This window comes from Petromyzon marinus, chromosome 17 (assembly GCF_048934315.1).
Source record: "Petromyzon marinus isolate PM22_M1 ecotype Great Lakes invasive population chromosome 17, UKy_Petmar_22M1.pri1.0, whole genome shotgun sequence".
Taxonomy (NCBI): Eukaryota; Metazoa; Chordata; class Hyperoartia; order Petromyzontiformes; family Petromyzontidae; genus Petromyzon; species Petromyzon marinus.
In genome coordinates this window covers 17,495,271-17,510,041 of record NC_133683.1, presented here as the reverse complement: position 1 = coordinate 17,510,041, position 14,771 = coordinate 17,495,271, and the positions used below count along the sequence as shown (strand labels likewise).

Sequence of the window (14,771 nt, the reverse complement as noted above, 5' to 3'; positions counted from 1 at the left end):
ACATCCGCACGTACACACGCACACCAACTTCATGCCTCAAACAATTGCCTCTGCGCCCGGGGGGGGGGGGAAATGAGAGCACAAATGTCAGCAACCCTTTTCCGCTGGGGTGCGGCCCCCTCACGGACGCACGTGCGCACGCACGCAGGCAGAGACGATGGCACAGTTGTAATTGCACAGGAAGGGTGCTCCCACCCCCCCCCCCCCCCTGCGCGCTCCCCTTAAGTTCCCATGGCCCGGAGCAGCGGTGTCACTCGCTCGTCGACCATGGCTCTCGCCGCCGCCGCCGCGGCCGTCGACGCGATCGTCCTCGGGCTGGTCCTGGCGACGTGCCACCTCTGCCTGGCGCAACCCCCACGCGAGGCGGCCCTGTGCTCGGGCGACGCCTGCTACAGCGTGCACGCGGCCGCCAACATCAGTTTCGAGGCCTCGCAGCGGCGGTGCCGGGCGAACGGAGGCCACCTGACCACGGTGCAGAGCGAGGGCGAGGCTGCGCTGCTCGAGCGGCTGGTGAGCAGCGTGCGCGGGGTAGCGCACGCCAACGTGTGGATCGGCCTGAGGAAGAAGAGGAAGCAGTGCTCCGATGTCAAGCTGCCGCAGCGTGCCTTCGCGTGGGAGAGCGGCGATCAGGCCACGGGGTTCAGCAACTGGTTCAAGTTGGACAGGCATTCGTGCGTGCAGGAGCTGTGCGTGTACGCGGCCGACGGCCTCAAGTGGAAGGTGAGGGAATGCGCCAGCCACCGGAACGTCGGCTACGCGTGCAAGTACCGCTACGACGGGATGTGCGGGCCGCTGGACGTGCTCGGGTCCGGCCGCGCCGAGTACGCGACGCCGTTCGGGGTCGCGCCGAGGTCGCCGAGGGAGCTGCCGCCCGGCTCGACGGCCACGGTCACGTGCGCCGACGGTGCTGCGACGCCGGAGCCGCGGATGGCCACGTGCCGAGCGAAAGGCGTCGAAGGGTTCGCCTGGAGCCCGGACGTGTTCGCGTGCGGTGACGGCGCCGCTGCTGAGCACAAGGAGCTCGAGATGAGCAAACCTACCGCGGGCGGGAACGACGGCAGCAAGGTTTTCGTCGATGACGACGACGACGACGAAGAAGACGACGACGAAGACGACGACGATGACGCTGATGGTGGCGAAGATGCCGACACTAGCACCGGCGTGAAGGGGCTGAATGAGCACGGCAATACGGGCGACGATCGCGACGCAGCCCCTGGCGACGATTACGATCCCCGCGGTGGCGACAGCGGCACGGGTGGCTCCTCGAAAAACGTGGCCATTATCGCGGTGGTCACTCTCGTCTTGGTGACGGTGATCGTCGCGGTTCTGCTCGTTCTTCTGCTGAGATTTTGCAACAAGCAGAGGAGCCACGGTGCCGCGAAGCACAAGGCCACCAAGATCCCCGCCAGCAAGACGGAGAAGTGAGGTGCTGCAAACCGCCACTGTCGCCAGCCAAAACTCAGCAGGGGAATCTGCTCTTGTGTCAAATCGGAGACGGCGACGAGATTGCGTTGCTTTCGCCTGCACCTTATAAGATCGACACCATCATCAGTCATGGTCAGTCCACCGCTTGATCAAGATTCCCCCCCCCCACCACCCCAGTTAGGATGCTTTCCATATCTTGGCAGTCCCTCCATCACTTGTCGACCATCATTCCTTCTGGCAACATCGTCCCTTGAATGGTGCCATTAACCAACCTGCCTCCGTATGTTCTCTACTCCACGCGTTGCTTTTCGTGTCTCCCAAAGTAATTTCAAGCATGCATCTCGCCACTCTTCGTTGCGTCCTATTCATTTTTTTTGCCCAGTTTTATTTTGCGATCATGGTGTTTCTGAATTATGCGGCACAGCAGGGTAGTACACACTGATGAAACACTTTCTTCATTCAACGAATTGCTACGTTACTTGTCATGATCAAGTTAAGTATCAGGTCGTGCAGTTATATATGTCCAACTCCACAGTAACGGAATTACGAGAGCGCTGCAGAAATATTTGACATGGTGATAATATGGTGTAAATGTATTTTATTTGTTTTACTAATTATCTGTTCAAATTGCCCTCTCGGCGTCATGATATAAGCCAACGTGTCCATTCAAAACTAGTTTCAGAATCGTTGCAATCACCCTGCGTCAGTGAGCAGCCCACAGAAGTACATAGCGCAGAACTACTTCTGATGTCTCGTAACATGGCCTTTTAAATCCAAAACAAAATAAAAAAAACATATTTTTTTACTTTACCAGGTAAGGCCCACTGAGCTACAGAAGCGACCTGGCCACAAATGATAGCTCAACGAAGTGGCTTATCACGTTGAAATGTATTGCCGCCGAATACTCTAAACTCGTGTTTCCAAACGTGGAGGGAAAACCCGGAGGACCCGGAGAAAAATCTACGCGACCGCGGGGAGAGCACGGAACGCTCCAAATATACAGCAGGCGTCTGGGTCGGGATCGAACCCATGAACCTCCTGTATACCAGGCAAGGTAGTTAACAACTCGCTAACGTTGCGAACCCCCCACTAATGCTTTTGTCACGTGGCAGTCGGACTGACGTGCTGACTTTTTAGAGCTGGAATATATTGCCAAGTTAAGTCAAAGGCTAAAATTTTACTTCCAATATTCCCTGTGAGTACGTTTTATTATCAACTATAAAATGCCACAGTTTGCTTGTGATAAATGTTGCGGTTTCGTCTCATAATTCCGTTACAGTGTAATTAACCTTATACTAGTTATTATTATTATGAAGCTTACTGATGCAGATATTCTTGAGTAAACGCGTCTTGCAAATGATTGGCTTTTCCAACCAAAGTGTACATGTTTATGTAATATTGTAAATAGAATGTGCATGTGATATGAATTGCTGCAGACATTATTTACGATACTGGGTTCACAATACAATGCTATTAATGTGCTTTTTGCTAGAGATATTGGTGATGATTGATCGATGTTTTTAAATTATATATATATATTTTGCGATGGTTATGCAGTATTTACCACCACACGATGCATATTTTTCTAGCAATGCTTAACGTCGCAGTATCTGACTCACTGAGGAATGAGGCGCAATTGTGGATACGTGGCATTGACTCGAATGTGTGAACTTACTTACCACGCGTGTGCCTGTGTACAAATGAGTCAGTGGACACGAATAAAGTGCTGCCTCACACGCCCGGGAGATGAGATAGATGCCTTGCCTGTGATTCAGCAGTGAGCGAGCGACGCAGACCGCGAGCTGAACGCTGCCATCGACTGCTGCGAACTGGAAAGGGGTTCCGATTTGTGAACGTCAACAGAGGGTGACGCTCGACACCGCGGCAGAGACACCGCGCTGGGGGTGGGGGGGGGACGTGGGCGGTTAGTCGGTCAGGGCGGATGTGTGATGATCGGATTTGCGACGTATTGTATTGTTTCTTTAGATATAATGTCTGTAGTTTGTCGGTGCAACGTAGTAAATAAGCTTTGGGTAACCCTTTGACTGTGTGTCTAATACTGACCGCTTCAGGTCTACGAGAGGGCTGTACGTTCGGTGGTGGAAATGGGCCGGAACGCCGTGGTGGGAAGTGAACGATTGAACCCCGTGACGGTGTTGTGGAAGGAATTGAGGGCTCATCGTTTTACTTATACCACTCACACATATACCCCTAGACCAGGGGTCGGCAACCAACAATAATGAGAAGAGCCATTTTTTTGCTCGAATTCGGTAAAAAAAACTCAAATTAGCTGCAATTCAACTTAACATACATTGCATCACAAAGCAGTCCCTATAGAGTCACAGGCTTTTTTTGGGACCCCTGCCCCAGACTAACAAGAGACCCACAGACACGCACAAACTGCCCCAGACTAACAAGAGACCCACAGACACGCACAGACTGCCCCAGACTAACAAGAGACCCACAGACACGCACAGACTGCCCCAGACTAACAAGAGACCCACAGACACGCAAAGACTGCCCCAGACTAACAAGAGACCCACAGACACGCACAGACTGCCCCAGACTAACACGAGATCCACAGACACGCACAGACTGCCCCAGACTAACAAGAGACCCACAGACACGCACAGACTGCCCCAGACTAACAAGAGACCTACAGACACGCACAGACTGCTCCAGACTAACAAGAGACCCACAGACACGCACAGACTGCCCCAGACTAACAAGAGACCAACAGACACGCACAGACTGCCCCAGACTAACAAGAGACCCACAGACACTTACAGACTGCCCCAGACAAACAAGAGACCCGCAGACACGCATAGACTGCCCCAGACTAACAAGAGACCCACAGACACGCACAGACTGCCCCAGACTAACAAGAGACCCACAGACACGCACAGACTGTCCCAGACTAACAAGAGACCCACAGACACGCACAGACTGCCCAAGACTAACAAGAGACCCACAGACACGCACAGACTGCCCCAGACAAACAAGAGACCCACAGACACGCACAGAGTGCCCCAGACTAACAAGAGACCCACAGACACGCACAGCCTGCCCCAGACTAACAAGAGACCCACAGACACGCACAGACTGCCCCAGACTAACAAGAGACCCACAGACACGCAAAGACTGCCCCAGACAAACAAGAGACCCACAGACACCCACAGAGTGCCCCAGACTAACAAGAGACCCACAGACACGCACAGACTGCCCCAGACTAACAAGAGACCCACAGACACGCACAGACTGCCTCAGACTAACAAGAGACCCACAGACACGCACAGACTGCCCCAGACTAACAAGAGACCCACAGACACGCACAATTTTCCCCAGACTAACAGACACGCACAAACTGCCCCAGACTAACAAGAAACCCACAGACACGCACAGACTGCCCCAGACTAACAAAAGACCCACAGACACGCACAAACTGCCCCAGACTAACAAGAGACCCACAGACACGCACAGACTGCCCCAAACTAACAAGAGACCCACGGACACGCACAGACTGCCCCAGACTAACAAGAGACCCACAGACACGCACAGACGGCCCCAGACTAACAAGATACCCACAGACACGCACAGATTGCCCCAGACTAACAAGAGACCCACTGACACGCACAGACTGCCCCAGACTAACAAGAGACCCACAGACACGCACAGACTGCCCCAGACTAACAACAGACCCACAGACACGCAAAGACTGCCCCAGACTAACAAGAGACCCACAGACACGCACAGACTGCCCCAGACTAACACGAGATCCACAGACACGCACAGACTGCCCCAGACTAACAAGAGACCCACAGACACGCACAGACTGCCCCAGACTAACAAGAGACCTACAGACACGCACAGACTGCTCCAGACTAACAAGAGACCCACAGACACGCACAGACTGCCCCAGACTAACAAGAGATCCACAGACACGCACAGACTCCCCAGACTAACAAGAGACCCACAGACACGCACAGACTGCCCCAGGCTAACAAGAGACCCACAGACACGCACAGACTGTCCCAGACTAACAAGAGACCCACAGACACGCACAGACTGCCCCAGACTAACAAGAGACCCACAGACACGCACAGACTGCCCCAGACAAACAAGAGACCCACAGACACGCACAGAGTGCCCCAGACTAACAAGAGACCCACAGACACGCACAGACTGCCCCAGACTAACAAGAGACCCACAGACACGCACAGACTGCCCCAGACTAACAAGAGACCCACAGACACGCAAAGACTGCCCCAGACAAACAAGAGACCCACAGACACGCACAGAGTGCCCCAGACTAACAAGAGACCCACAGACACGCACAGACTGCCCCAGACTAACAAGAGACCCACAGACACGCACAGACTGCCTCAGACTAACAAGAGACCCACAGACACGCACAGACTGCCCCAGACTAACAAGAGACCCACAGACACGCACAATTTGCCCCAGACTAACAGACACGCACAAACTGCCCCAGACTAACACGAAACCCACAGACACGCACAGACTGCCCCAGACTAACAAGAGACCCACAGACACGCACAGACTGCCCCAGACTAACAAGAGACCCACAGAAGCGCACAGACTGCCCCAGACTAACAAGATACCCACAGACACGCACAGATTGCCCCAGACTAACAAGAGACCCACAGACACGCACAAACTGCCCCAAACTAACAAGAGACCCACGGACACGCACAGACTGCCCCAGACTAACAAGAGACCCACAGAAACGCACAGACTGCCCCAGACTAACAAGATACCCACAGACACGCACAGATTGCCCCAGACTAACAAGAGACCCACAGACACGCACAGACTGCCCCACACTAACAAGAGACCCACAGACACGCACAGATTGCCCCAGACTAACAAGAGACCCACAGACATGCACAGATTGCCCCAGACTAACAAGAGACCCACAGACACGCACAGACTGCCCCAGACTAACAAGAGACCCACAGACACGCACAGACTGCCCCAGACTAACATGAGACCCATAGACACGCACAGACTGCCCCAGACTAACAAGAGACCCACAGACACGCACAGACTGCCCCAGACTAACAAGAGACCCACAGACACGCACAGACTGCCACAGACTAACAAGAGACCCACAGACACGCACAGACTGCCCCAGACTAACAAGAGACCCACAGACACGCACAGATTGCCTCAGACTAACAAGAGACCCACAGACACGCACAGACTGCCACAGACTAACAAGAGACCCACAGACACGCACAGACTGCCCCAGACTAACAAGAGACCCACAGACACGCACAGATTGCCTCAGACTAACAAGAGACCCACAGACACGCACAGATTGCCCCAGACTAACAAGAGACCCACAGACATGCACAGATTGCCCCAGACTAACAAGAGACCCACAGACACGCACAGACTGCCCCAGACTAACAAGAGACCCACAGACACGCACAGACTGCCCCAGACTAACATGAGACCCATAGACACGCACAGACTGCCCCAGACTAACAAGAGACCCACAGACACGCACAGACTGCCCCAGACTAACAAGAGACCCACAGACACGCACAGACTGCCACAGACTAACAAGAGACCCACAGACACGCACAGACTGCCCCAGACTAACAAGAGACCCACAGACACGCACAGATTGCCTCAGACTAACAAGAGACCCACAGACACGCACAAACTGCCCCAGACTAATAAGAGACCCACCGACACGCACAGACTGCCCCAGACTAACAAGAGACCCACAGACACGCACAGACTGCCCCAGACTAACAAGAGACCCACAGACACGCACAGACTGTCCCAGACTAACAAGAGACCCACAGACACGCACAGACTGCCCCAGACTAACAAGAGACCCACAGACACGCACAGACTGCCCCAGACTAACAAGAGACCCACAGACACGCACAGACTGCCCCAGACTAACAAGAGACCCACAGACACGCACAGACTGCCCCAGACTAACAAGAGACCCACAGACACGCACAGACTGCCCCAGACTAACAAGAGACCCGCAGACACGCACAGACTGCCCCAGACTAACAAGATACCCACAGACACGCACAGATTGCCCCAGACTAACAAGAGACCCACAGACACGCACAGACTGCCCCAGACTAACAAGAGACCCACAGACACGCACAGACTGCCCCAGACTAACAAGAGACCCACAGACACGCACAAACTGTCCCAGACTAACAAGAGACCCGCAGACATTCATGGCAGTTGTGGTGTACAGTATTGGATATGTGGAAAGAAATCTGTATAGCTCATCGGATTCCTCCAGTATAAATACATATTTTGGATGGTTAGAGCTGTAGTGGATTGCATCACTCCTCCGTATTCTCAGCGGCGAGCGATGTCTGAATATGTCCCGTCTCATCATCAAACCCGCACTGCCCAGCGTGGTGAAGTATGGCCAAACTACCCCTCATGACCGAAACGGCATGGGGAGGTGGTCATCCAGCAGTCTATTGAGAAAGCACTCGTAATTAAAGTCTTATCTCGCTAGGGTTGTGGTGCTTTGTTGGTCCGCGATACTTGCAGTTCTAAGGTTATGAATTAAATTCCCAGCATCTCAGATCTCTAGGGTTGCTAAAAATTAGTGCGAAATTGAAAATTCGTGGCTGTCGTATGCTTGGCTGACCCCGTCACTGGCACAGTTGCTGCAAGCCGGAGATAAACACCACACCATGCTTCTTTTAATCAGGAAAACAAATAAAATGCCCAGCCATATATAATGCACTGTATTCAGTGCCGGATTAAGCTAGTGCGGGCCTGCAGCATAAGTTATAAAGGGGCCTAAATTACAAAAACACGTAAATATTAACACGCAAATGTTTTTGCTTGCATAGTAAAGTAATTGTATTTTTTCATTTGCTATACAGCCAAATTATACGACACATCGCTAATCTAAAACACCCAGTCGTTCATAAAAGTTGAAGGCAGTCTAGTACTATAGTAATAGAGCAAGTGCAGAATCACTGAACCGGAATTGATAGCTTGAAATAATTTAGCGCGGAGCCCATGCAAGTGCGGGGCCCGTAGCATATGTAGCTACTTTTTATCCTAGGGTAATCCGGCACTGCCTGTATTGCACAAATAGGAACACATGCATCAGTAAAAAAAAAAAACACGATTTCGAGACCTCATATTGGCTGCTAAGAAAAGTTAGGCTTTCGGTTAGAACACGTCTTTGCTAGATGGGGACAGAGCCATCCCTTCGGGTACGGCGTATCGGGGCGACTGCCCAGGGCCCCATGTGTTGGGGGAGGGTGTGTGGGGGGGGAGGTGCACACTGTGTGATGGTCGAGACTGGCGATGCAGGAGCGAACTCGCCCGAGAGGGCAGCCCACGTGGAGGTGGAGCGATGGAACCAAAGTCGCGTGCAGGAAAGCCGAGATGTGGAGTGTGTCGCATCACAAGTCTGCGGGGGATGGTGACGACGTGCGCGGGGAAGCATTCATCCAGCAGTAGATTGATCATGGCTCTCGATTATGACGATGACGTTAACAACCAAATGGGATGTATTATTTTTTTTTGTATATGATCAATTATTGCCATTTCTATCAGCGTTGCGGTATGCAATCGCATGAATGACGCTGTATAAAATTAAATTATTATTTTTCTAACCGAAATCTCTAGCAGCGGTATCCACAATTTAGCATTTCCTATTCGCGTCTTGCAGCACGAGGGCCACCACTTGCCACGGTTTCCATTCCACTCGCAGCCTCATCACGAATGCGTGGCCTGTGGCGCCGTCACCGTCACCCGGGCGTCCTCGCGATGCGCGGGCTGCCGAGGACGCGTCTCGTTCGCGCTCTCTCCAGACAGATCTATCGACGGCGCGCCAAGCGCTGCGTTAATCCCCCCCCCCACCACCCCCACCCCCGCCCACCTTGCACGACGCTTTCTGCGCGCCTATGTGCTGCACAAACACAGGGTGCCGGATGAAGCGAGTGCGGGGCCTGTAGCACATGTTATAAAGGGGCCCTAAACCAAAAAAACATTAATATTAAAAACACGTACATTTTTAACTTGCGTAGGAAAATAGTTGTATGTTTTCATTTTTTATACAGCCAGATAATACGACAGATCGCTCACCTTAACACCCAGTCGCTCATAAAAGTTGAAGGCGGTATAGTACTATAGTAATAGAGCAAGTGCAGAATCACTCAACCGGAATTGACAGCTTGAAAGCATTTAGCTACTTGTGCAGCTACTTGTGTAGCTACTTGTGTAGCTACTTGTGTAGCTACTTGTGCAGCTACTTGTGTAGCTACATGTGTAGCTACATGTGCAGCTACTTGTGTAGCTACATGTGTAGCTACTTGTGTAGCTACACATGTGCAGCTACATGTGTAGCTACATGTGCAGCTACTTGTGTAGCTGCTTGTGTAGCTACATGTGTAGCTACTTGTGTAGCTACATGTGCAGCTACTTGTGTAGCTACTTGTGCAGCTACTTGTGTAGCTACTTGTGTAGCTACTTGTGCAGCTACTTGTGTAGCTACATGTGCAGCTACCTGTGTAGCTACTTGTGCAGCTACATGTGTAGCTACATGTGCAGCTACTTGTGTAGCTACTAGTGCAGCTACTTGTGCAGCTACTTGTGCAGCTACTTGTGCTACGAGGATAATCCGGCACTGCACATGCACAGAATACAAAGACAAAGATACCCCCCGCCCCCCGTATAGCCTGTCGCAGACTTGTTGGGGCAAGTGTTGTTAGCGAGCACCTATGAAGGCCGGCACGGAACACGAGGGGGTAGGTGGGTGAGCACCACGCCCGGCCGCCTTTCTCTCCCTAGCGGCAATGTATACACACCGCACCGGGTACTCATTTGAGGCTGAGTCGACCTAGGGGAGGCCCAGGACCGGTTCACATCATCGTCACTGGCGGTGTTGGCCGTGAGCGGGAATCAAACCCGGGTCGCCAGGTTCGTAGCGCTCACCGCTACACACACACGCGCGCGTTCCGTCTTCTGGAGCGCGGGGCGATGGGAGTGGGGAAGAATGGAGAGCTGGCAACTGTAACTTCAACAGCGATGGTGAGAAGAGAGAGTTTGGGAGGGGGGGGGGAGCACGCTTTTTATTTGTCAACACAGTCCAACACAGTCCAACACAGAGGACAAACACGACTGCGCGATGTTCTAACGCCGCCGTTGCTGCTCAGGTACTAACACCGCAATAACTCCCACGCGCGACAAAGTTTCAAACGAACAAGCAACACAATCTGTGTGTGTGTGTGCCGATGGCACGGTGCTGGCCATCCACGCCTTCGTGTGCCGTGCCGGCCTTCATAGGTGCTCGCTAAGAGCACGTGCCCCAACAGTCTGCTAAAGCTATACGGGGGGGAGGGGGGTCTTTGTCTTTGTGCCGTTGGCATAGTAGGGGACATAGCTGGTGCATCCGTCAGTCATCTCAGTCGGTCAAGCCATTGCACCTGGGTCTACCGCATGACCTCCTGTCAGCGAGCCTTCGACACTTCACCTCAAAGTGCACCTGGCCTGGCACGGGCGCCGTTGTGGTGTCACCGCCGCTTAGTATAGAATGGCGGCTGCTCTGTGTGCCGTGCCGGCCTTCGTAGGTGCTCGCTAACAGCACTTGCCCCAGCAATATGATAAGGCTATACGGGGGTTTCTTTATCCGTGAAGATCAAAGCGCGCGGTTTGCAGGTCGCTCATTGACGGCGCTTGCACACCGCTAGCTGCACCGCAATTACGCGCGGCAAGTGGCCGCCAGCCTCGTGCAAAGAGGCTGACTTTCAGGCGCTCGCTTTGTAAAGATGAATTATTACCCCGACTGTTATGCGTGGAGGGAGGGGGATGATGTAAGTGGCGGGGCGGGGGAAGAACGCCAAATTGTAGTTGATGGCAGCCACACACGTGTGCTGATCGTGTCCCTTGTTGTTTCATACTACCGCCGATATGTATTAAAAAAAATACATGTTTGGCTGGCTGGATGAGACGGGTGGTCACGTGCAACGGACGTGCGCGTTCTGCTCCTGTAATGTGAACGTTTTTCATTACTTGTGATTAATTCTTCCAAAAGTAACTTAATTCGAGCCGCGGTGCCACAGTGATTGAACCACTTGACTCTGAACCCATCGACCCAAGGTTTTATATTCCCGAGGGCTCACCTCAGTGACGAGTGATGTCTAAAGCGGGCCCCTTGAGTCCGCTGCCACTTTGCCAACCCATATTTACCAGCGCGGTGAAGTATAGTCAAACTACCCCCCACGACTGTTACACAGAATGGGGAGGGCTGTCGATTAACGGTAGGTTGTGAATGGTGGCGAAGTAGTTAGAACACTGGTCTGGGAACCCATCGACCTGAGTTGGATTCCTGGCCAGGGCTAACATCAGTGGAGAGTGATATCTGAATTGATGCTTGGGTTACTCCCTTTACGAAGCCGTACTGATCAGCGTGATGAAGTGTGGTCAAACAATCCCTATGACTGATACAGCAGTGGGAATGTAAGTATTTTGCATTCATATTAATGTCAATGTTGTATGCGATCATTAACACGTGGTTGGGGTTGGGACAATTCAGCTGTTTCAAATGAAACATTTTTTTCTCAGTGCATTTTTCGTAATTTTAAGTTCTAATACATATATTTTGTCTCCCCCCCCACAGTGTTAGTCTAAATGTGCTATCAGCATCGTGTCGCGAGACCAAGAAACCCATTTGGAGCTCTCGCAGTAAGCAGTGCCTCACCCCGTGTGTAAGAGAACGGCCCGCGGAAGTAGGTATAATGGAACGCCTTCAGAGATCGATATATGTTGCCTATTTGATCTGCACGCAAGGGGGCGCACCCATAGTGTCTTCGTCTGCACGGAAGTGAAACTATTTTTAAACCTCAGACCTGGAATGGAAACGAAGGAAGAAAACTTAACCTCATATCGTTCCGTGACGCAAAGTTAGCTGTAATAAGCCAATGCAAGGTGTAATGCAAATACAATACGACTGTGTCGTTGCAATCATTGGTGACCGGGCTGAATCTATCCACACTTTAACCCCTGGAGGCTGAAACTTAAATTCAAACCCCCAAATCTAAGGGGTGCCTATTCAGTGCCAATGAACGGACCACGCGCTCCCATTGCACGTGCGTAATTCACAGCACTTCGAACCATTTTCCATGAATACATAAATAAAAACACACAACGGCAGCAAGCACACGTACACACGTACACACACAAGAGCAGGTGCCATTGTGGCGAACGACCCGTGTGAGTGAACAATGCAATCAAGGGTTTAAAACGACACGAAGCAATTATCGCCAGATACACGAAAGAGCCTTTCACAGTAAGCGGCAGCGACATCGGCATATAACTTTTTGGGACCCTCGACGGAGCCGACAGTCTCACCGCAGCGTGGTGGAGCGAGACGCCAGCGTCCCGTTTCGACTGAGGTTTTTCAGCGTCATCTGTCCCAGCTGGATGAAGTCCTCCTCGAGGCTGTAGGCCCTGCCGCTCTTGAAGGCCGTGGTGTAATAGTCCACGGGCTCCTCGACGCCGTCCCTGTCCAGCCAGCGCAGGCACAGCACGCGCTGGAACGAGCGCTTAAAGTTGTCCGAGAGGAATCCGTAGAGGATCGGGTTGGCGCAGCTGTTGGCGTAGCCCAGGATGACCGCCAGCTGGTTGACGGTGTCGCCCGGCTGACGCTCGAACGCGTTGATGAGCTGCACGATGTAGAAGGGCATCCAGCAGATGACGAACACCGTCACCACCATCATGACCATCTGCGTGATCTTGCGCTCGGAGCGCCGCCGCTGTTGCCAGCCGGCGCGCAGCGCCACGGTGCGCATCTTGGCGATGATGAGCGCGTAGCAGAGGCAGATGGCCACGACGGGCAGCAGGAAGCCCACCGTGAAGGTGTAGAACACGAACACGGCGGACCACTGCTTGCGAGGCCACAGCAGGTTGCACACCACGGTGCCGTCGCTGTTCACCCGCGTGTCGGCGTACACGACGATGGGCAGGATGACGACCATGGAGAGGGCCCACACGGCCACGTTGATGGCCTTGGCCACGCTCGGTCGCCGGTAGCGCGCCGCCTTGATAGGGTGCACCACGGCCACGTAGCGGTCGGCGCTGAGCACCGTGAGACAGAAGACGCTCGTGAACATGTTGATGCCGTCCACGCTGAGGACCAGGCGGCACAGCGAGGGCCCGAAGGGCCAGTGGTGCAGAGCGGTGGACGTGGCGAGGAAGGGCACGCTGAGCATGAAGAGCTCGTCGGCCACGGCCAGGTTGAGGATGTAGATGTTGGTGGCCGTCTTCATCTTGGCGTAGCGCAGGATCACGTAGATGACCATGGAGTTGCCCACGAGGCCAACGAGGCACACGACGGCGTAGATGAAGGAGAGCACCACGGTGCTCGCCTCCACGGGGGCGGCAGCCGCCTCGCTGCCCGAGTCGTTGCCGCCGCCGCCGGACGCGTTCATGCGCTCCGCGACGCACGCGCCTGCGCTCGCGTTCACGTCCGTCATGTCCTCTTAAGCAGCAGCAGCAGTCGCAGCAGCAGCAGCAGCAGTCGCGACGGGACAGCAGTTGAAACAGCAGCAGTCGTAGAATGAGCAGCAACAGAAGTAAGACAAGCAGTGATTATCAGCAGCGGCAGCAGTGGACCAAACAGACAAACTTGCGGGGGCCGTGCGTAGTCTCACTGCGCATCTGCGCGCCGCCGCCGCTGCTGCTGCTGCTGCTGCCGATGCTGCCGCTGCCGCCGCTCCTCTTGGTGGTGCGAGCTGAGCGCGCGCTCCATCGGGACAGACGACTTAGCGACGCGCGCCTCTCGCTGAAGACGGAAGAACGCGACTGGAGGGACATGGATCGTCAATCTCTGTTTTGTCCCGAGCGGAGCCGTGCGGGTTTGAGGCCGCATCGCCCAGGGGCCGCGCTGGGAGTTGCGTCTCCCCTACAAAGGCTGCTTACACGGACCAACTTACCTCTTCTCACCTGGCGCCAGAGGGCTCCTCTATAACCCGTCGTTATGGCGCGCCGTTCACTGCAAGGTGCGGGGGGGGGGGGGCACTTTGAATGCGCAGGAGCACTTCACGCGTCACGCGCTCTGCCAGCGATCATCACGCACGCGGCGTCTGTCGAAGCGTGATAGCGATGACGGTGGTGGGGATGATTGGTGGTGGTGGTCATGTTGGTGGTGGTGATGAGTTGACGGTGGTGGTGATAGTGATGATGTTGGTGGTGGTGGTGGTGGTGATGATGATGATAGTGATGATGATGGTGATAATGATGATGATGATGTTGGTGATAGTGATAATGATGTTTGTGATAGTTGTCGTCCTTCCCCCAAAACTACGATTAGCGCG

At 53.7% G+C, this 14,771-nt stretch overlaps 2 protein-coding genes across 2 annotated transcripts; one reads left to right on the top strand and one right to left on the bottom strand.

The window, feature by feature from the left end:
- Positions 1-216: 216 nt before the first annotated feature.
- Positions 217-3,462, top strand: LOC116943236 (complement component C1q receptor-like). Its single transcript, XM_032955932.2, has one exon. It carries the CDS (start codon positions 232-234, stop codon positions 1,423-1,425), a length of 1,194 nt encoding a protein of 397 aa, XP_032811823.2. The 5' UTR covers positions 217-231; the 3' UTR covers positions 1,426-3,462.
- A 6,580-nt stretch (positions 3,463-10,042) lies between these two features.
- On the bottom strand, positions 10,043-13,925 carry LOC116943237 (somatostatin receptor type 1-like). The gene has a single exon (XM_032955933.2). The coding sequence runs from the start codon at positions 13,884-13,886 to the stop codon at positions 12,804-12,806; it is 1,083 nt and encodes a 360-aa protein (XP_032811824.2). The 5' UTR covers positions 13,887-13,925; the 3' UTR covers positions 10,043-12,803.
- Positions 13,926-14,771: the final 846 nt, after the last annotated feature.